At 35.0% G+C, this 20777-nt stretch overlaps 2 protein-coding genes and 1 pseudogene across 4 annotated transcripts; all 3 read right to left on the reverse strand.

The window, feature by feature from the left end:
- Positions 1-170: 170 nt before the first annotated feature.
- POLD3 (DNA-directed DNA polymerase) lies at positions 171-5424 on the reverse strand. Its single transcript, XM_021432159.2, has 8 exons — positions 5289-5424; positions 4653-4708; positions 4408-4532; positions 3550-3709; positions 2867-3300; positions 2177-2659; positions 1597-1717; positions 171-628 (listed from the first exon to the last, which is right to left on the reverse strand). Exons 1-8 carry the CDS (start codon positions 5355-5357, stop codon positions 490-492), a joined length of 1587 nt encoding a protein of 528 aa, XP_021287834.1. The 5' UTR covers positions 5358-5424; the 3' UTR covers positions 171-489.
- Positions 5425-6512: 1088 nt separating this feature from the next.
- On the reverse strand, positions 6513-12684 carry LOC110419210 (gamma-glutamyl hydrolase 2). Of its 2 annotated transcripts, XM_021432163.2 has the most exons (10): positions 12461-12684; positions 11636-11722; positions 11298-11387; positions 10578-10672; positions 9569-9629; positions 8770-8859; positions 8583-8645; positions 7611-7699; positions 6962-7054; positions 6513-6875 (listed from the first exon to the last, which is right to left on the reverse strand). In XM_021432163.2, exons 3-10 carry the CDS (start codon positions 11310-11312, stop codon positions 6824-6826), a joined length of 558 nt encoding a protein of 185 aa, XP_021287838.2. In that variant the 5' UTR covers positions 11313-11387; positions 11636-11722; positions 12461-12684; the 3' UTR covers positions 6513-6823. The 2 variants fall into 2 exon arrangements, with proteins under 2 accessions (XP_021287838.2, XP_089640153.1); XM_089784027.1 differs by lacking the exon at positions 6513-6875 and having other exon boundaries at positions 6958-7054; positions 12461-12534.
- Positions 12685-13551: 867 nt separating this feature from the next.
- On the reverse strand, positions 13552-18735 carry LOC110419681 (gamma-glutamyl hydrolase 2-like; annotated as a pseudogene). Its single transcript, XR_016351416.1, has 10 exons — positions 18424-18735; positions 17908-17994; positions 17744-17833; positions 17176-17270; positions 16324-16384; positions 15622-15711; positions 15435-15497; positions 14210-14298; positions 13836-13928; positions 13552-13630 (listed from the first exon to the last, which is right to left on the reverse strand). The product of XR_016351416.1 is annotated as a gamma-glutamyl hydrolase 2-like (transcript).
- Between the last annotated feature and the right edge of the window lie 2042 nt (positions 18736-20777).

Genomic DNA, 20777 nt, shown 5'->3' on the forward strand with positions numbered 1-20777 from the left:
CAGGCTGTTATGTGGCGATAATTGTTGTTTGAACTTTGATCCTTGTCCGAACTTGAAGATTCTATATATATATATAGAATAGCTGTTGACTGAATTATTTTACCCAAAGCCAAGCAGATAGCATACAAAACCAATTCGATTCTGGTTTTCCAAAGTAAAAGTAAAATAACTGAGTTGATGCATTGGCATAATATCTCATCCTGGAGCATTGCTGGAGGTGCAGACTCCAAGCTCTGCATCTCACCTGGTGATTCTAAAGTTTGATGAATTGAACTCGAAAGATTCCCTTTTGAAACTAGCAGATTACTTGAGCAGCCTCGGTAAATTCTCATAACTAGCAGATGAAGATGCAGATTGAGAAATATAACTTCATAAAAATCCATGAGAATATACATGAACATATACTGATGTCTGTTAAAGCAACCTTTCATTACTGCAAAGCTCATACAGAATGGGAAGAAAAAGCAAAGCCGCTCGGCATCAATCTGATCAAACCCTTTTGAAGAACGATAGAATGTTCCCTTGCTTAGGATCCTTTGCATTTCCAGCTTTCTTGTTTCCAGCTTTGCCTCCTGGATTAGATGGTGCAGTGTTTCCAAGTGCAGGAGACTTCTTGGCTGCGGGAGGCCTGCATCAACAAATCAAATAGTTAGAAGGCACCAATGCCCTAGCTACTAATTTTCTACTAAAACAGAAAAATTAAAATAAAAGATCTAAATAATTGGCACAAACATTGGCCTCAGTGACGTGCGCATAGCTTAGAAACCTATCAATGTTGCAATAGCTTGAAGGCATGAAACACAAGCACCCAAAATATTTATATCATTGCAGTAAGGAGCTATATACAACTTCTCCCTTTCTCTCTCTCTTTTCTTCCCTCCTTACAGTTAGGGTACACAATTTTACAGGATTACCATCCAATTCAAGATGTGTGTTAACTATAAATATCCTTAAAAGTTAAAAATGCAACACAAATCCCACTCAGCCCTACTGTGCTCTTTGTTATTCTGGCGACAATTGTTAACCCTCCCTCATAGGACCTAGTATTTTAGCAAGTACCCGTTGGGCTTTAGTTTTACTCATGCCTGGCAGGAGGAAAGAGAGAGAAGAAGGAGAGGTTATACAGGTAATGGGTTATCCAAAGTCAGAATCCTGAAAAAAAAAATAATTCATATTTTGGCATGCTGAGTTTCAAAAGACTGCGATGCCAACTGAATTACCATGAAAATCAAAAGCAGAATGTACTAATATTATAATGACAAAGAGAGCACATTATACAAGAATAAAGAAGGCATTTATTTTTCTCTCATTTAGGGGGATTTTATAAGAGATAAATTTTTACTTATAATTTTTATTTTTGTCCTTTTCCTGAGTGCAGCAGCAGAGAATTAGGTATCCTGGAATCATTTTCCAGACACAGGAACCAGTACAACTATACAGAGTGTTTATTAGAAGGCAAAAACAAATAAACCAAACAGCTGGCCATTTTTCAGACAAGCGAGTGTTTCGTTAGACATGATAAGCAATTGTGAAAGTGCACTTTTTCTGGGAAAAATGAGAACTAGCAAAAAACAATGAAGAGAAAATAGCATTAACCTGTTAGTACTTGTGACAGTATTGGTGTCAGCATTGGGTGTTCCACTTCCAACTTGCTTTGGCATATCACTTTCAACTTTCTTCACCTCTGTCTCCTCACCTTCCCAGACTACCTCAGTTACTAATATTAACAAAATGGGAGAAAAATATTAATACGAGAAGATAGAATCTGTTGAATTTAGCACTATGAACACTGTTTGCTCCAATTTAGTGCATGAAAGATGCATATGCACAAACACCAATGTCCACATGTCTCATAGAAAGCAAGATGGCCAAAAACATTCAATTATAGGTTTCCAGTGGTCAAGTTTAAATTTGGGGCATCCATAAAAAAATTAATTGGATGAGTAAAACTGTAGGCATTGAAGGAATTTCACAAGAGCAAACCTTCAGCATGAAGTAAGAAATGTTGCACGATGACAGATTAAAAAGTAAATATAGACCAAGAATGAACTTTGTTTTCAGTATTTCAAATCCCAATTGAAGTAAGAAAGAGCAGGTGACAAAATTTTCAAAATTGGATGATGCACTGACAAAGAAAACAAAGCACTCTTAGAGAGAGGCTAGGCATTGGATTTACCTTCTCTTCCTCGGTCATCAATTCGTGTCTTCATCACTTTTCTCCTTTTAGGTGAATTTGGAGCGCCATCAATCACTTTATCCTTCACATCAGTTTCAGGAAGCTGGTTTTCAACCTTAACTGAAGAGGAATGTCCACCAATTGTGCTTTTGCTTGTGCTTTTGGGTTCTCTATTATTAGTTTTCTCTTCCTTGACCTTTACTTCATCTTTGTTTGGCTCGTCTACAATCAAATTGGGTATCTTTGGAACCAAAGTTTTAGAATTTTGTTCAGAATCAAAAGATGATTTCCCTTTAGGGGGATCAGGTGAAGCTAGATTGACAGCATCTTCATACTCGTCTTCATCTGAGAAATCAAAAACTACCCTCCGTTTTCTATTGCCTTCACCATTAGAAGCTCTCCTAAAATTAACATCTTGAGCATCATCGTCACTGTTCTCATCCTCTACTCCTTCACGAGCACAAATTTGTGCATCTGCACTAACTAATAATGAAAAAGAAATTATAGAAACAAGAAAAAAAGTCAGCTAAGAATATGAAAACCATGTTGTAGAAATGAAAAAAATCAAATATCAGAACCACCTAAGTAATGTGAACCCTAGATTTGTTGAATATAAGTTCACTTTCCAATTTATATAAAAAAACTTCATATACCAAGGTAACTCTAGAAACAAATCAAATAGAAACAAACCATTGCAATTTTGGATGGAATCACTATCATCTGCCAGCACACAACTAGGCTTCGGTTTGGTAGATGCACGACCCCATAAATTTGCTAATGATCCTCCACTTGCAGTGGAGCTTTTATCATTCTGGCCTTTCTTTTTATTAGAAGACAAGGAAGAAATTTTTTCTTTATCAGAAGAAGGCTTGCTGGCCAGATCATGGACTCCTATGTCAGTACTGTCGCTTTTGACATCTTTTACCACACTGGGAGGCTGGTGAGCAACTTTTAAGCTTGATTGCTGAACTTTATTTTGTTGAGATGGTAAAGCTGCATTGTTTTGAGCAGAATTATGTTTGGGCGGTCCTGAGATTCCTACACTATTTGGCTGTGCAGCTGCAACCCTTACGGAAGTTCCATTGACAATGCGTTTGACAAATGAAGTTAAAATCCCACAGAACCTGATGAAAACATTGAGGAGATGTACACGTTACTCATATAGTTTTCTATATGTTTATCCGATTAAGAAACTAGCAAGTGAAATTCCAGCAAGAGTTTATTCAGAGAATAAGCTGACTTATATCTTGAGCCCAGCCCCCCAACCACAGAAAAGAAAAGGCCTTTTTTTTCCTTACTATGAAAGACCCACCAACACAACATGAAATCTATTTCTGTTCCTGTGCTGCAATGATCACTTTATAGAAGGATACCTGTTATCTCTCAAGCAATTATCCACTGTGGTGGGCTGCTTGAAGAGCTCCTCAGCTTGTATAAATTCAGTATTCCAAAGCGCAGCTGGGTCCTTTGGGATGCAAGCTTGCACACTGTACACATGAACTCTGCAATTGCCATCATATTCTTGCTTGGCTTCTGCAAGAAAGTTAGGAAAGTGAATTGCCATTAATCTCTTTTACCTATTTTTAATAGCTAAACAACATAAATACAATTATGGCAAAACAGTTAGAGAAAGATAAGATACCCAAAACCACCCAACACATCTTAAAAAGTAGTGTACTCAGCTGTATTAAGTCTATTCACACGGAGAAGTCGTTGGGTTAATTTAATGCACAGACTGGAGAGCATTGCATGTATTTCAATAACTTATAGTGAAAAATCCAGAAATGAGAACCCATAAGATAACTTCCTAAGTAAAAAGAAACTGATATGGAGGAAGCTGTTCCAGCAATACTGAAAATTTGGAAGTTAAAATAGATAGAAAAGGCAATCTATCTCATTCATTTTATATAATTGCATTTAAATTTCCATTGTACAATTTTAAATCCCCCTTTATGAGTCTTAATTAAAAAAAAGTAAAAACATGTCAGTCAGTCAACTGAATAAAGATTTCTCATAAAAGATATTACAAGTTAGCATTCTAGATACAATGGAGATCCACAGATCAATGAACTTCCATCTAATTTACCATGAATATTCTATTATGCATAGGTCATCCATCCCAAGAACGGTCCTGCCTGCTGTACACAAGCACAGATGTAAAGTTGTACATACCCGCAACTGTCAAAGTATAAAAATAAGTGTAAAGATGAAATTGCCCTGGAAAGTCTAACCTGCAAGTTTAGGCCCTGTCACAAGCTGTATATGATAGTTTGATGGAGTGTTCTTCAACCAGCCAGACAAACTATATACAACTTCTAACTCACTTCCATGTTTCTCAACAAACTCAGCAAGCAATCTAAGTACGCGTACAACTATAAGTAAGCTGTTATATATTATCTCTGTATGCATATGTGAGTGCACATGGCTATATACATGAAAACAAACTTTAACTACATCCTTGGCAGGGAATTTTTACCTTTTCGCTACATTGGATGACACCAGAAAATTACGACTCAGCCACTTGTAGGACACCTGAAAAGACAAACCATTTTGAACAATGAGAACTTTATACAAAGTCCCAGCGTTGAATGATATTTCTAGCTTACAACTCAGAAAGGAAAGTAATTTTCTTTGAGCATAAAAATCAGGACCATAATACAAGGGCAGGCAAATTGTTGTCCTGTTCTCACATCATTTTTATCAAAAACATCATTCAACCTGCTAAAGGCTGAAAATTTTCTACTAAAACCTTTATACTACATAATTCCACCTTGAAAGAGAATTACTGCATTATAAAAATAGCAAATTTCATTTTTGATAAAAAAAAAAGAAATAAAACATTAAGAGGGTAGAAAGGAATAAATTATCCCTCTAGTTTACTAAGTAATCAAAAAGAGGCTCCATTTTAGCCGCTACCCAGAAATCAATTTATCAATAAAATAAGTAAAAAGCAAGAAAATTGGACAGAACCCATGAAGATTAAGACCATGAAATAAAAGCAAAAATTCAAATTAGCAGAAGAAAAAGAGAAAAATAAACAGGAACCAGATAAAATCCGAAGAATTAAGTCAATATCTGAATTCAAATAAAATCCAACATAAATAGAACTTACTACTTGAAGTTTATCGGAGACGAGAGCTTGGAGCTCTTCGAGAATACCTAGGGTTTCAATTTGGGACATTTTCCTTACTTTGGGAAGGGTTTTGAAGTCAGCTTTGCGAGATTTTCCCTCTACGAAGGACACAGACTTTCCCGCCATTCCATTTGGGTACGGGGAATATAAAGGGCTACGAGAATAGGAATGGACGAATGGTGCTTGTTCGCACGTGATATTGGCGTTTGCACGTGACTATGAAGGACCCAATTGGCTGCAATGGGCCCATGACTTTGGATTGTGAGCCTTGGGCTAAGTGTGAAATTTTTAATGGGGCGTAGGCTCTTGTTTCTGGTGGACCCGCTTTATTAGTTAATGGACCTTCTTTGGGTTCAAATTAGAGTTTTTGGAATTTCATTTTAAATATTTCTTTTCTTAATCAATATGTCTAAATAAACTTTTATAAATCGTGGGAAGGAAGGGTGCCTACCATACCATATTTGAAGTACCTTAATTCGAATTTGATTATTTGATAGGGTATCCGAATCTTATAAATATCTGATTAAATTTTTAAATTATTATCCAAACTTATATGTTAATATCTTATGTATTATCTACTCAGTTAAATACTTAATTAAAATAAATTTAAAATCAATTTTTACATATAGTATTACTGAAAATTGAATTAGTAAATTAAAATTAATTCACAAAAAATAAATTCAGTTTAAAATCATATTTATAATAATTAATTACTTTTAATATTACACTAATTATAAAAAATTTACAAACAAAAAATATTATATATATATATATATATATATATATATTCAAACCCGTGGTAGGTAATGGTTTTACTATCCAAACCTTATCCTAATCTTGAATGATACAAGATATCCAATTATACGGTATTTAGTAAAAGATTCAAATATGAAAGAAAATGCATTCACTATCATTGAATTAAATGTTCAAGTACCTATTTAAATAAACATATTTACTGTAACATGTATAATAATATTTTCATTCTTGCTAAAAAAATATAATCACCAATACTAACAGAAATAGTAAGAGATTGGATTTTACTTCTCATTCTTACTTTCTCAAGTGTTTGGTTAAGCATCTTAGTGGGACTGTTTGAACACATGTGATTTGTAGAATTTTCTGTCTTTTTATTACTCCTCCCTCTTGATTGTAGTTATCTTTTCTGTTCTTTTTTTTTTCCCTTTTTTTGGATAATAAAATAAATAAATACAAAAGCATGTGTATTAGCCACTGAATGTATAGACTTCCTCACTTAGTGAAGAGGAAAACTGAAACATAAGGTGGCAGCAGTATATGTAGCTTATGAATATGTTATATGCTGCCTGATGACAATAATTCAATATCCCTTCATGCCTGATAAAAGATTGTTCCTGATCACAGCTTAATATTAAGACATGAAGGGAACATTCACATTCAGAACTCAGAACAGGTGGCCCAAAACATTTACATGAGAATAATGTATATATATTTCTGAACAACATACATCTGTAACATCAGATAACAGCGCAACCCTTTCAAATTCGAGGTTGAAGCTGTGCAAAGATGTAGACCTCATCGTATCCCTTCCTGCAGTCAAATACAAGGAACATGTTGGCAGCCTTACAATTAAGTATGAAGCTGTTAATAGTCTCATAAGGATAGTGTCAGCTTACCCAGCCTTCCCACAGTAGGTAGGGCTATAATTATAAATGAGGTTATCAAGCACTTTTCGAGCAGGTGGCCTGTTTAGTGACTTCCTAGCCTCACTGCACCAGAAAAATGATAACAACTCAATTGCAAACAAATAATGTAGTACTACAAGTAGTAGTAAAAAATACTAACTACCAAACCTTGATTTAGCTTCTTAGATTTGCATTAACTACTCCACAATGGCTTGGTATCATTTAAATCAGCTGGTTTGTACCTAACCTAGAAATACACTTCTTTTTTCCCTTCCATCATTCTTATATTCGAAAAACCACTGGATATTCTTTTTCGGCCAGAATATTACTTGCAGTCTTGCACGTTGAAAATTGCAGTTCACCCATTTTCTTTCTTTTTCTTTCATAATAAACAATTTACTTCTTATACCTTATTAAACTAAATTTCATCAAATTTTCCTTTTAATATTTCTTCCTTATGTATACCATAGCATGAAGCAGAGCATATCCACATAGGCAAAATTACACAACACCCTATGACGTGTGTGAAGTGCAAGATTATGCCTCACTCCATCGAGTCATATATTAAATTTACTGCTCAGTGCATTGAAAGAATATAGAGAACAAACTATTAATTTCTCCTGTTGTTAACGTTCCTAACCTGATTAAAAAGTTAGCAACATGTTGGGTCACTTGAATGGCATCTTCTGAGTGTGGAATCATTGTTGAGCCCCATTCAAAAGCATTTTTCTGCAAGTTATGTGGTCAGGCTATTCAGCTTGAAATGGAGTAATATTGCTGGATCAAAGTATAAAGCAATAAATTTGCAAACAAAGTCAAATGACCAAGAGAAACATGAGCAGGAGAAACAACAAAAGTTATAAGAAGAAAAAGGAGACACCGATTCTTTATAATGGGTCATACATTTGACTATTATTTTACAAGAAAAATTATGTGGAAGTCAAAATCTCATGCCAAAATTGAGTAAATGGCAGAAATTACTCAAACCAACTGCAGCATTTGCTCCTATGAGGAAAAGTTGACCGAGTATATGCATTTTCATTATTTACTACCCTGCAAATCAGGGAAGCAACAAAAAGAGACTCTCAAGGGGAAAACTAGTTGCTTGAGCTCACACTGGACAGCTATTAATATTCTTTAGTATGGGATAAAAACCGTTAAGATGAAACAGAAGGTTGCCACAAGGGAGGGGGATAAAGAATATCATCACTTCTATAAATTCAAAGAAAACGAAAAATATTCCTACTAAGTGAACTTAGGAGGTTTCTGGAAGAGTCAATCATCCAGTGGAAACAACCATTGTAATCTTTGATTGAGTATTTACCTGTCAAACAAACATAAAGAAAGGAAGCCTCATAGGAAGTTGTTGGACAGGCTTTTCAAAAATATACAAGTAAACTTTAGTTTTCAGCAGTCATGGTTTGTACGCAAGTGTGTCAACATTAGAGATAAGTTCTTTTTGAAATAAATTTCATCCATTTACCAGACCTCTTTCCTTTGAAGTTACATCCAGCAAAGCAACATTTAATGGTAAAATATCTAACAGAAAACCATGAATTTTGGGAGGCACAAACATGAAGCTAGGTGATTGGAAAGCACATTAAAAAAGTACCTCTGGATGCCACTGGAAGGCACTGACAGGATAACCATGCGCTTGTACAGTGGAGACGTAGACCTGTTATTAACACTTTTACAGAAATAAGGATTCTTAAAGCAACCATCAAAAGTAAAGAGATAAATCAAGTTAGGCAGGTCCTATGGCATAGTAAACACCAGTTACTGATAGTAAAGTTCAGTACCTCGTTATTATCATCTGTGCTTGTTGTTAAAATCTTGAAGAAGCTGGATAGATTTGGATTATTCTGAAATCTCTCGGGTGAAATGCCATACTGTTACAACATAACGAGACATTGGTTTAGACGTTGATAATTAGCTTGTAGATCTAAGCATAACACTGACACTGTGCCAGTTGAGAGGGGGGCAGAGGTTCTCTTTATGCGCATTCATCAATGGCAGCCATTTTTCAATCAAAATTCATTATCTTTAAAGCTGAACAACTAAAGTCGCATTGCTTGTCCTTGTGCTCCTTTCTTTTTCCCTCTCTAAATTGTATTAGCATCTTTCTTCTTTCTTAAGCCTATACTCTTAGCTAGCTATTCCCTGAAGAGCATCTTGTCCTTTGATTTTTCTGCTATTTTACCTACCAAGAAAGAGGTGGACATGCCTGAAACCCCAGCAAATTTTTTCCTTTGTGGAAATCAAATTAAAGATTAAGAAAACAAAAGGCATGAACAAATTAGTTTGTAAAGTTATAATTTAAAATTCATTTCATCTCTCATATATCCTAATATGCATAAGAGTCAAGTAGAAAGCTGTTAAAATTGCCAATTAGAGGAAACCAGGCAACCAGTGAACAGAATCAAATAAGAAAATATTGATTAGAAAACATCAAAATAAATTTGAATGTAGGTGCTTGATTATTAGTTTTCGCTTTTAGGAATTAAACATGGAGGGTATGTTAGAGAAGAAAAAACTAAAAATAATACATTGTATGACTAATTTAAACAATAAAAAAAAAAAAGGAGCCATGAAACTCACATGATGGTTTTGCATGACTAGGCAATCAGTACCTAGATTTTTCAGCAAATCTGGAGGAAATCTGTAAAAAGAATGTAAATATCGAGCTGTAAAGCCGTGATCAAAGAGATTAACATATTAACATATAATTACACCAACTATAAGAAATTACATAAGCTCTAATCAAAATAGATTTCAGTCAGGTTGGGCTAAAATAGAAAGTTTGCGACATTCCCTATCTTTTTAGTCATTCAAAATGTAATAGCAATTAACTTGTACCAAATAACAAATTATTGGCTGAAATCCACCTGTTATCCACCCAATGATTGAAAGGTTAAATATCATAAACATATATACCAACAACAAGCATAAAACCCTCTAATGCAAAGACAACAGGATATTATTGTAGCTATTGTTATTTATCAATAAGTACTTAAAAGTTTATTATTAGCTTTCATAGCTATTGTTATTCATCAAAGGTGTGAACCTGAAGTTCAAAAAAGGATATACTCAAATCTATTTCAAAACTAGCCTAGTAGGCTACGGACATCAGATTCAACGTTACTAACCAGGCAACTAAAGACGCACACATTTATTCTCTTCCTAACAAGGTTTTAATAGTGCTAGTGGTGCTTGACTACAAGCTTCAGCATTGGCTGGTACTGGCACCATCTTATTGCCATGTGTCTCACAGTCTAAGCCTAACATAACAAGGACAAAAGCAGCAGGCCCATAGCCTTAACATGAATTTGCTAGACCATTCAGACAGAGTGTTAAACGCATATGTACAATTAAACTCTTTGCCTTCTTAGCAATGCAAACGCATTGGCCTTTATTGCATCCGCAGGTTAACTGTTTTGAACTTTCCTATTAAGCATCTAATGACTACCAGCAAAAGACATTAGGAGTCACAAATATTTAACCCAGTTAGGATAATTATATATAACATGTAGCATTGATATCATAAAAAGTAATGACACCAAAATAAAACAATATGAATGGACCTTGAATGATAAAATTTTTTTTGTACCTTTGAAATACTGTTCCTTCGATATTAATGTTTTTCACAAATTGGAGACTGGATGCCTGATCTGCTGCACTAAATGATTCAAGAATATTTCTGTCCTATCATCAAGAAGAAAAAGTTGATGTCTTGATTAAATTAAGACTTTGATAAATTGTTTACAATTTAACAAAAAAAATCCCAAACTAAAATAGTTTGTCTGAAAAAGTAGACATGGCTAGCATTAAGCTAATTTACAATGAAGTGATTGCATAAAAGAGAAATAGTTAACCATAGGGCCCATGATAATAAAGTGATCAGATGAGATTCGGATGATTTCAAATCCATTATGAAATACTCAACAAGGTCAACCATTGATTTGGTTGCCACCAAGTAGGTAAACATGAAATCCTAACCGATTAAATACTGCAGTTTTCACAATAAGGTGAACAGGCAGGAGTTGGCCTTGTTTAGACATGAGAGGCTGAGAGTAATCTCTCACGAACACACATAACAAAGTGCTTAAAATAAAAAAGAAAAACCATCTTATTTTGTCATTTTTCCATGATAAATGAATGAATATAAGTACAGAGTACCAATTACAACATATAGGAGCAAGGTTAACTCCATTAAGAAAATCCTTATAAATAATAAAAATCCTAGGAAGAGTAAATTGTTTGTCCCTTTATAATAGAAAAAAAAGGAAAAAGGCAAAAAAAGAGGTAAGATAATGAAAGGGATGCTTACTTCGCTGATAATCATTGTTAAAAGTTCAAAACCCAAGCAAATGGCATACAATGGGAAATGGTCTCCGGCATCATTCTTCTCTAGAACTTTCTGCAAGAAACAGTGAAATGAATATTTTGTATAAAGTGAAGAATTCTTAGAGTGATATAATTAATGTGTAGAGGGAACAAGCAACTTGATTTATTTTTCTCTGTAATTAATGCATGGAAATAGAAACATTTAACATGGAGAAATAATAACCTCACTTGGTAAAATCAATCTCTCGCCTATATTTGTGTTGATTTCATCTGAATTTTGTTAAAAATGAAAAAATCAACAGGCAAATAAATGTAAATTACCTTAAAAATTTTTTGAGCAATCTCATAGTACAAGCCAGCTTTAGCCCACCCGCCTGTAAAAAGCACGCCATTGACTAATTCAAGCTTCTGTAATAAAACAGTGATGAGACTTAGCAAGATGACAATTTTTTCCAGGAAAGGAAGACAACAAGATTGCTAAAGCAGGTATCGTAGCATCATACCAGTGTCTAATCATAGCAAACCAAAGCAATAAAATCAAATGCATAGCAATCAACAAGGGAATCGAATTAACTTTTCAAATATTAAGAACCTTAACGATATACCCAGAAGAACATCCACAAAAATGCAAGCCACCATCCTGACACATTTACAAAATCACAACCCATATCATTGCTAAAATGGAAGACAATGAGAGATTGTAACAGGGTGTTGCTAAGGAATGCCCCAAGGGCACTTATAAAGTCGAAAATCAATCACATTTCACTACATTAAATGCACTAAAAATAAACAAGTGCCCTTGCACACTCACTAGCATTTGCCATTATTAACTAAAGTGCACATCATTCAAGAGAACCAACACTAAATGAAGAGCCATAACCAACTAATTTATTAACCAAAACAAGAGAAATTATTAGTATTTATTAATCTAGCAAATTTATTACCATTAGTAAAAGTTGTGACCCAAAAATAAGATTTACCAAAAATATATTAATCTTAGCTCATCTTCCAAGACAAAGTGTCTACTTTTTTAAACTTAACTTAAAAGTTAAAACCCCAAAAAACCTTAAGTCATAGTTCAGCATTTGTACAGCTGAAATAAACATTCTTTTTCTTTTGAAAAGGGTCATATACAAGAGTGTTTACCTCGAAAAGAATCTCCTCAGGCTCATTATAAATAAGAGGGATCACTCGAGCCCCAGCCGCTTCCACGAACTTCACATACGATGCCGCTATATACGACGCGTTCGTATCATTGTTCAGCCTCCCGACGCGCCGTCCCCCGGATGACTCAGTATCCCGATCACCGGCCGATAATAGAGCTTCGGGTCAAGAGTCGTGCAACTAGAATCGGAACTCAGTGTTTCAGCGGAGGAGTTGTCTCCCCTGACTCGGGAGAAGGAGTGGAGTGGAGGTTTGAGCTTGAGCGAGGCCAAGGTCTTTGGAGAGGTAGAAGAGGATGGGTACAATAAGGAAATTCCACATGTCGGAGGAGGAGGAAGAAGAAGCGGAAGGGAAGGGGACGCGACGGCGTCGTTTGGAGGGTCGGAGGAGGAAGGAGGCGACGAGGGGTTAGAGAGAAACAGGGAGGGCATTTTCGGGAAGTGACATAGAGAGACCAAAAAAAAAAGAAAAGGAAAGGAAACGGAAGGAAGGAGCCTTTTAAGTTTGGTATGGTGGAGAAAAGGACGAAGCTTTTAACTGTTGGCGTGAAAATACGAATTTCTGGTACTGACGGTTAAAGGACTAACTTACGGGCTACGGGCCTAGCTACCCTAACTCGATTTAATTTCGGAATTCAATTTAATTTTGATTTCGAATTTATAATTCAAATAAAATTTATAATATATAAATAAATATTATTGTATATATAGTATTAAAATGTTTAAAAACAAATTAATTGTGTGATTTAAGTTCAACTACTTACAATTTCGAATTTGAATGATTCATATGCACATTTGATTTATTGACACCATTACATATTATGTAATGAAAATATATAAAATATATATAATTTCTTTTAATGTTAAATAATTATGGGAAAAAAAGGATGATTTGTAAAGTTTTTATGTAGAGAATGGTAAAAGAACAAATTAACAAATACTATATTTGAAACTTAATTCAAATATCCTAGAAGTTCAAAGCTTGCAGCAATCTTAGAATATATATATATATATATATATATGTTTATATATACTTTGAAAATGTCATCTTGAATTTATGTACATATATATTTTCTAGTCATTGATTTCGGTCTTAGCCTTACATATTGAAGGTTGAGGCTGTGTGAAGATGTAGACCTCATTGTATCCCTTCCTGCAGTCAGAGACAACGAACATTTTGCTAAGGTTGAGGCTGTGTAAAGACGTGGACCTGATTGCAAAGGTTGAGGCTGCGTAAAGATGTAGACCTGATCGTACCCCTTCCTGCATGCAGTCAAATACAAGGAACATGTAGGTAGCTTTAACATTTAAATATGAAGCTAGCTGTTAATCGTCTCAAAAGGATAGTGTCAGCTTACCCAGCCTTCCCACAATAGATAGGGCTGTAATTATAAATGAGGTTATCAAGCACTTTTCGAGCAGGTGGCCTGTTTAATGACTTCCTAGCCTCACTGCACCAGAAAAATGATAATAACTCAATACCAAAACTTGATTTAGCTTCTTAGATTTGCATTTACCACTCCATGACTTCTTCTCCTTTCATCATTCCTAAAATCTACTGACATTTCTTTTTCGGCCAGAATGTTACTTGCAGTCTTTAACGTTGAAATTTGAAGTTCACCTGTGCTTCACTCCATGCATGGTGTCACAAATTCAATTTGCTGATAACTGAATAGAAAGAATAAATATAGAGAACAAACTATTAAAAACTCCCGTTCTTCGCATTGCTCACCTGATTAAAAAGTTAGCAACATGTTGTGTCACTTGAATGGCATCTTCTGAGTGTGGAATCATTTTCAAGCCCCATTCGAAAGCATTTTTCTGCAATTTATGTGGTCAGGAGTAATCTTGCTGGGTCAAAGTATACATCAATAAATTTGCAAACAAAGTCAGACCAAGAGAAATATGAGGAGGAGAAACAAAAAAAAGTTACAAGAAGAAAAAGGAAAAGTTATGTGGAAGTTAAATCTCATGCCAAAATTAAATGGCAGAAATTACTCAAACCAACTGCAGCATTTGCACCTAAAGGAAAAGTCGAAATAAAACAATTATACTGAATAAAACATCCCAAGTACCCTACAGAAGCATGCCCCAAAAACCCATTCTTACTCTGATTGCATCCTTTCAAAGATTTTAAAGATGTGAATTATGGTAGTATGCTTTTCATGAATCCATTCCTTTACCAAATACATGCATGCACTCATCAAAAGCAAGGAATGAATAGTACTTTATCTGTAAAAAAATTTTAATCCAATTTGTCTTTGTGTCTCCAAGAACTCCCAGACGGTTTTCCATGAGTAACAAATATGTGATTTGGATAACTGATGAGCAAACAAATTAGGGAGACCCTTCCTGTACTAAATGGTATAGACTGAGTATATATGCATTTTCATTATTTTACTTCCTTGGAAATCTGGGAAGCAACAAAAAGAGATTCTCAGGGGGAAAACTGGCAGCTTGAGCTCCCACTGGACAGCTATTATTGTTCTTTACTATGGGATAAAAACCATTTACATGGAATGGAAGGTTGCCACAAGGGACGGGGATCAAGAAAATCATATTTCCACCAATTCAAAGAATACGAGAAATATTCCTAGTAAGCTAAGTTAGGAGGTTTCTGAAAGAGTCAAGCATCCAGTGGAAACAACTATTGTAGCATGTGATTGAGGATTGTTGTGTCAAACATGCATAAAGAAAGGAAGTCTAATAGGAAGCTGTTGACAGTTTTTCAAAAATGTAGAAGTAAACTTTAGTTTTCTGCAGTCATGGTTGGTGCTCAAGTGTGTGAACATTAGAGATCATTTCATTTTGAAACAGATTCATTCATTTATCAGAACTCTTCCTATTGAAGTAACATCTGGCAAAGCAACATGTAATTGTAAAATATCTAACAGAAAACCATGAATTTTGGGAGGCATAAACATTAAGATGATCGGAAAGCACATTAAAACAAGTACCTCTGGATGCCACTGGAAGGCAGTGACAGGATAATCATGCGCTTGTGCAGTGGAGACGTAGACCTGTTATTAACACTCTTACAGAAATAAGGATTCTTAAAGCAACCATAAAAGGTAATGAGATAAATTAAGTTAGGCATGTCCCATGGCATAGTAAACACCAGTTACTGATGGTAAAGTTCAGTACCTTTTTATTTTCATCAGTGCTTCTTGTTAAAATCTTGAAGAAGCTGGATAGATTTTGATTATTCTGAAGCCTCGCTGGTGAAATGCCACACTGTTACAACGTAACGAGACATTGGCTTAGACATTGCTAAATAGCTTATTCTCTTTATGCGCATTCAACAATGCAAACATTTTTCAATAGAAATTCATCATCTTTAAAGCTGAACAACTAAAGTCCGATTGCTTGTCCTTGTGCTCCTTTCTTTTTCCCTCACTAAATTGTATTAGCATCTTTCTTCTTTCTTGGCCTCTACCCTTAGATAGCTATTCCCTGAAGGACATGTCATCCTTTGGTTTTTCTGCTATTTTACCTACCAAGAAAGAGGTGGGCCTGCCTGAAAGCCAGCAATTTCTTTCTTTCAAGGAAATCAAATAAAGATTTTAAAAACAGAAGGCATGAACAATTTAGTTTGCAAAGTTACAATTTAAAATCCATTTCATCTCTCATGTATCCTAATATGCATAAGCTGACAACCAGTGGCAACAGGATCAAATAAGAAAACATTGATTAGATAACGTCAAAAAAATTAGGATGTAGATACTAGATTATTAGTTTTTGCTTTTAGGAGTCAACGACAGAGGCCATGTTAGAGAAGAAAAAACTAAAAGTAATACATTGTATGACTAATTTAAACAATCAATACAAGGTAGACATGAAACTCACACGATGGTTTTGCATGGCTAGTCGATCTGTACCTAGCTTTCCCAGCAAATCTGAAGGAAATCTGCAAAAAGAATGTAAATATCAAGCTGTGATAAGAGAGATTAACATGTTAACATATAATTACACCGACTATAAGAAATTCCATAAGCTCTCATCGAAATAGATCTCAGTCAGGTTGGGCTATAATGGAAAGTTTGCAACAATCCCTATCTTCTAGTCATTCAAGTGTGATTGCAATCAACTTGTACCAAAGAACAAACAATGGGCTGAAAATCACCATATCCACCAATGTTGAAAGGTTCAATATCATAAACATATACACAAACAACATGCATAAAACCCTCTAATGCAAAGCCAGCAAGATATAAAGGCTATTATTGGCATTTATAGCTATTGTTATTTATCAGAGAAGGATATACTCAAATCAGATTCACGTTACTGACCAGGCACCTAAAGATGCACACATTTATTCTCTTCCTAACAAAGTGTTAATTGTGTTTGCGGGGCTTGACTGCAAGGTTCAGACAAAGTTGTGTGGTTCTGGTACCATCTTATTGCCATGTGTCTCACATTCTGAACCTAACATAACCAGGACAAAAGTGGCAGACCCATAGCATTAACATGAAATTGAGAGATCATTCAGACTGAGCATTAACCACATATGCTGTTTCGAAGGTTTCTATTAAGCATCAAATTAATGACTACCAGCAAAACATATAAGGAATCACGAAAATTTAACCCAGTTAGGATAATCATATATAATGTGTAGCATTGATATCATAAAACGTAATGACACCAAAATAAAACAATATTATATGGACCTTGAATGATAAAAAGCAAAGTTTTTTGTACCTTTGAAATACTGTTCCCTCGATAGTAATGTTTTCGACAAATTGGAGAGTAGATGCCTGATTTGTTGCATTGAATGATTCAAGGATATTTTTGTCCTATCATCAAGAAGAAAAAAGTTGATGTATTCAATAAATTAATTAAGACTTTGTTAAAGTGTTTATAATTTAGCAAAGAAAATCCCAAACTACAAATAGTTTGTCAGACAAAGTAGACATGGCTAGAGTTAAGCTAATTTAAAACGAAGTGATTGCATGAGAGAGATGTACAATATATAGTTACCCACAGGGCCTAAGATAAGAAAGTGATGAGATGAGATTAGGATGATTTCAAATCCATTATGAAATACTTTCCAATAAGGTCAACTATTGATTTGGGTGCCACCAAGAAGGTAGCCATGAAATCCTAACCTATCACATACTGCAGTTTCCACAACAAGGTGAACAGGCAGGAGTTGGTCATGTTTAGCCATGTGAGGCTAAGAGTAATCTCTTTCAAACACACATAACAAAGAGCTTAAAACCCTAAACCACATTAAGAAAAAAGGGAAGATAATGAAAGGGATGCTTACTCCGCTGATAATCATTGTTAAAAGTTCAAAACCCAAGCAAATGGCATACAATGGGAAATGGTCCCTGGCTTTATTCTTCTCTACAACTTTCTGCAAGAAACAGAGAACAAGTATGTTGTACAAATTTGTAAAACAAAATTAACAGGCAAATAAATATAAATTACCTCAAAAATTTTTTAAACAATCTCATAGTACAAGCCGGCTTTATCCCACCCTCCTGTAAAAAGCACACCGTTGACAAATTCAAGCTTCTGTAATACAACAGTGATGAGACTTAGCAAGATGACAATTTCTTCATGCTAAAGCAGGTATCGTAGCCTCATACCAGTGTCTAATCATAGCAAACCAAAGCAATAAAATGGAATGCGAAGCAATCAACAAGGGAATCGAAATAACTTTTCAACAATTAAAAACGTAAAGGATATACTCAGAAGAACATCCACAAAACTGCAACCCATAATCCTGCGTGTCAACACATTTACAAATCACAACCCACGTCATTGCTAAAATGGAAGACAATGAGAGATTGTGAACTTATAAAGTAAATATCTAAAGAAACATTTCATTTTAAATGTGGAAAATTAATCATCACATATCACATATCCCTATAATCAAAATGCAGCATCTTTACAGCTGCAGTCTTTTTCTTTTAAAAGACGAACATCTACAAGCGTGTTTACCTCGAAAAGAATCTCTTCAGGTTCATTATACATAAGAGGAATCACTCGAGCCCCAGCCACTTCCACGAACTTCACATGCGACGCTGCTATATACGACGCGTTCGTATCATTGTTCAGCCTCCCCGACGCACCGTCCCCCCGATGACTCAGTATCCCGATCACAGGGTCAAGAGTCGTACAACTCGAGGCGGAACTCGGTGTGTCAGCGGAGCAGTCGTTTACGTATTGATTGGGGGAGTGGGGTGGAGTGGAGGTTTCAGCTTTAGCGAGGGAGAGGTAAAAGAGGATGGGTACAAGAAGGTAATTCCACATGTCGGGCAGGAGGAGGAGGAAGAAGAAGAAGAAGAAGCGGAAGGGGAAGAAACTGCGTCCTTTGGTGTTAGTGAAAGAAGAGATTATTGAGGCACCATGCTACTTAGAGAAGTGACGATTTAAGGAAAAACAGCAGAGCAGCTTTATATAGAGAAGAAGATAGTTACGTAAGCAGCATGTGAGAGCCTTAAGTTAGAAGACGTGTTTAGTATGGTTATCCTAATAAACATACAATTAATTCCTCTTTCACCTAATTTTTTTTGTCTCCCCTTTCACCTAATTTGTTTTTGTCTAGTTCTGAAAATTTTACTATAGCTCGACATTTTTAAACTCTTAACTAATTAAAATTTAGTTTTCTTTTTTTTAACAGGTCATCACTCAATATCTTCAAACCCTTAAGTAATTAAGGTTTGATTTTCTTTTTTTTTTTCATAACTTATAAGTAGTAATTTTACTCTATTTGTTTGGGATTTTATTGAGTATATAGCAAGCCGTTAATAAGGTTTTGCTCCAAAATCCTTTTCCTCAACCAAAATTAGAAAACAAAGCATTGACTATTTCTATAAGAATTCGATTCTTACATTTTGCTACACCATTTTGTATTGGTGCGTATGGAGTTGTAGTCTCACAAATAACACCGGTGGACTCAAAATACTTGAGATCGTAGTATTTATCTCCTCTGTCACTTTATAAACATTTAATAAGTAATTTATAATGTCATTTAATTTTATTTTTATAGATTCTAAACTTTTTCATTACTTCATTTTAGCATGCAACAAGTAAACAAAGTAATATATAGATAAGTTATTTATAAATGTTACGAAATACTTCTTTCCACCAATAGATAGAGTATTACGTATGTCACAAATATTGGAATGTATCAATGCAAGCAATTTGGAGTTCCTTTCTACTTTAAGAAATGAACTTCTAGTAATTTTAGTAACCATGCATGTCTTGCACATATAATTGTTTTCCATCAATATTAGCTATCAACTCCAAATTAGCCATCTTATGTATTCTTCTATAATGGACATGACTTAATCTATTATGTCATAAATTAGACAATGCTACCTTAAACATCAAATGACGCATCAATATAAGTAGAAGTAGTAACATTCTTATTAATATTAAATTTGAACATGTCTTCACATATTATCTACTTCCCACATGTTGTACACCTTTAGTAATGATGAGTTTATCTACCTCAAATACTAATTTAAAACCACACTTATTCAACAATCCACTTGACGTAAGATTCTTTCTAACTTCTGATACATAATAGATGTTGTTTAGTACAAATACTTTTCTAGAAGTAAGCATAAGTTCCACGGTGCCTTTTTCTTTTACTTGTGTAGTGGAGGAATCTCCTATGTACAAAACCATTCTTTTTTTTTTTTGCTCAGCCAATCAAGAAGTTTCATTAATCATAGAATAGTTACAAAAGGTTAGCCTAATGTCATAAGTACAGCAACTGCAGCAAAAGATGAATAAATATTTGTTGCTAGAGGAAGAAAATAAAAGATATACAGCACTTGGAATCATAAACATCTGACAGGATCACCACCAAGCTGCGAATGAAGTGTCTTTATCAACTCCATGCCTCGCCAGAAAGTCTGCGAAACTATTACTTTCTCTATAGATGTGATTGAAGGACATTATACCAAGTAAGATACGTAAAGAATCAATCTCATTGAATATGCTCTATTTATTTCAAGGTCTCTGTTCGATAGAATTAACCCATGTGAGAGCGACTTTTGAATCAGATTCAATAATTAGTGATGAGGTCGCATAGGGTGAGGCAGCAAAAAGGCGCAAAGCCTTTAGAATAGCCAGCAACTCTGCAAGGTTCAAATCGCACAGGCCAAGGGGATTGAAAAATAATCACGTGACAAAGCCATCCGAATTTCGGGGAACGCCTCCACAGCCAGCAGGTCCTGACTTACCTCTAGCCGACCCGTCAACATTGAATTTGAATTCTCCCATGGGGAGCGGAAACTATGAAACACCCACACGTTGGTGGAACGGTGTCCTCCTTGACAAAG

Source organism: Theobroma umbraticum, unplaced genomic scaffold (genome assembly GCF_002168275.2).
Source record: "Theobroma umbraticum cultivar Fairchild unplaced genomic scaffold, ASM216827v3 scaffold_67.0, whole genome shotgun sequence".
Lineage (NCBI taxonomy): Eukaryota > Viridiplantae > Streptophyta > Magnoliopsida > Malvales > Malvaceae > Theobroma > Theobroma umbraticum.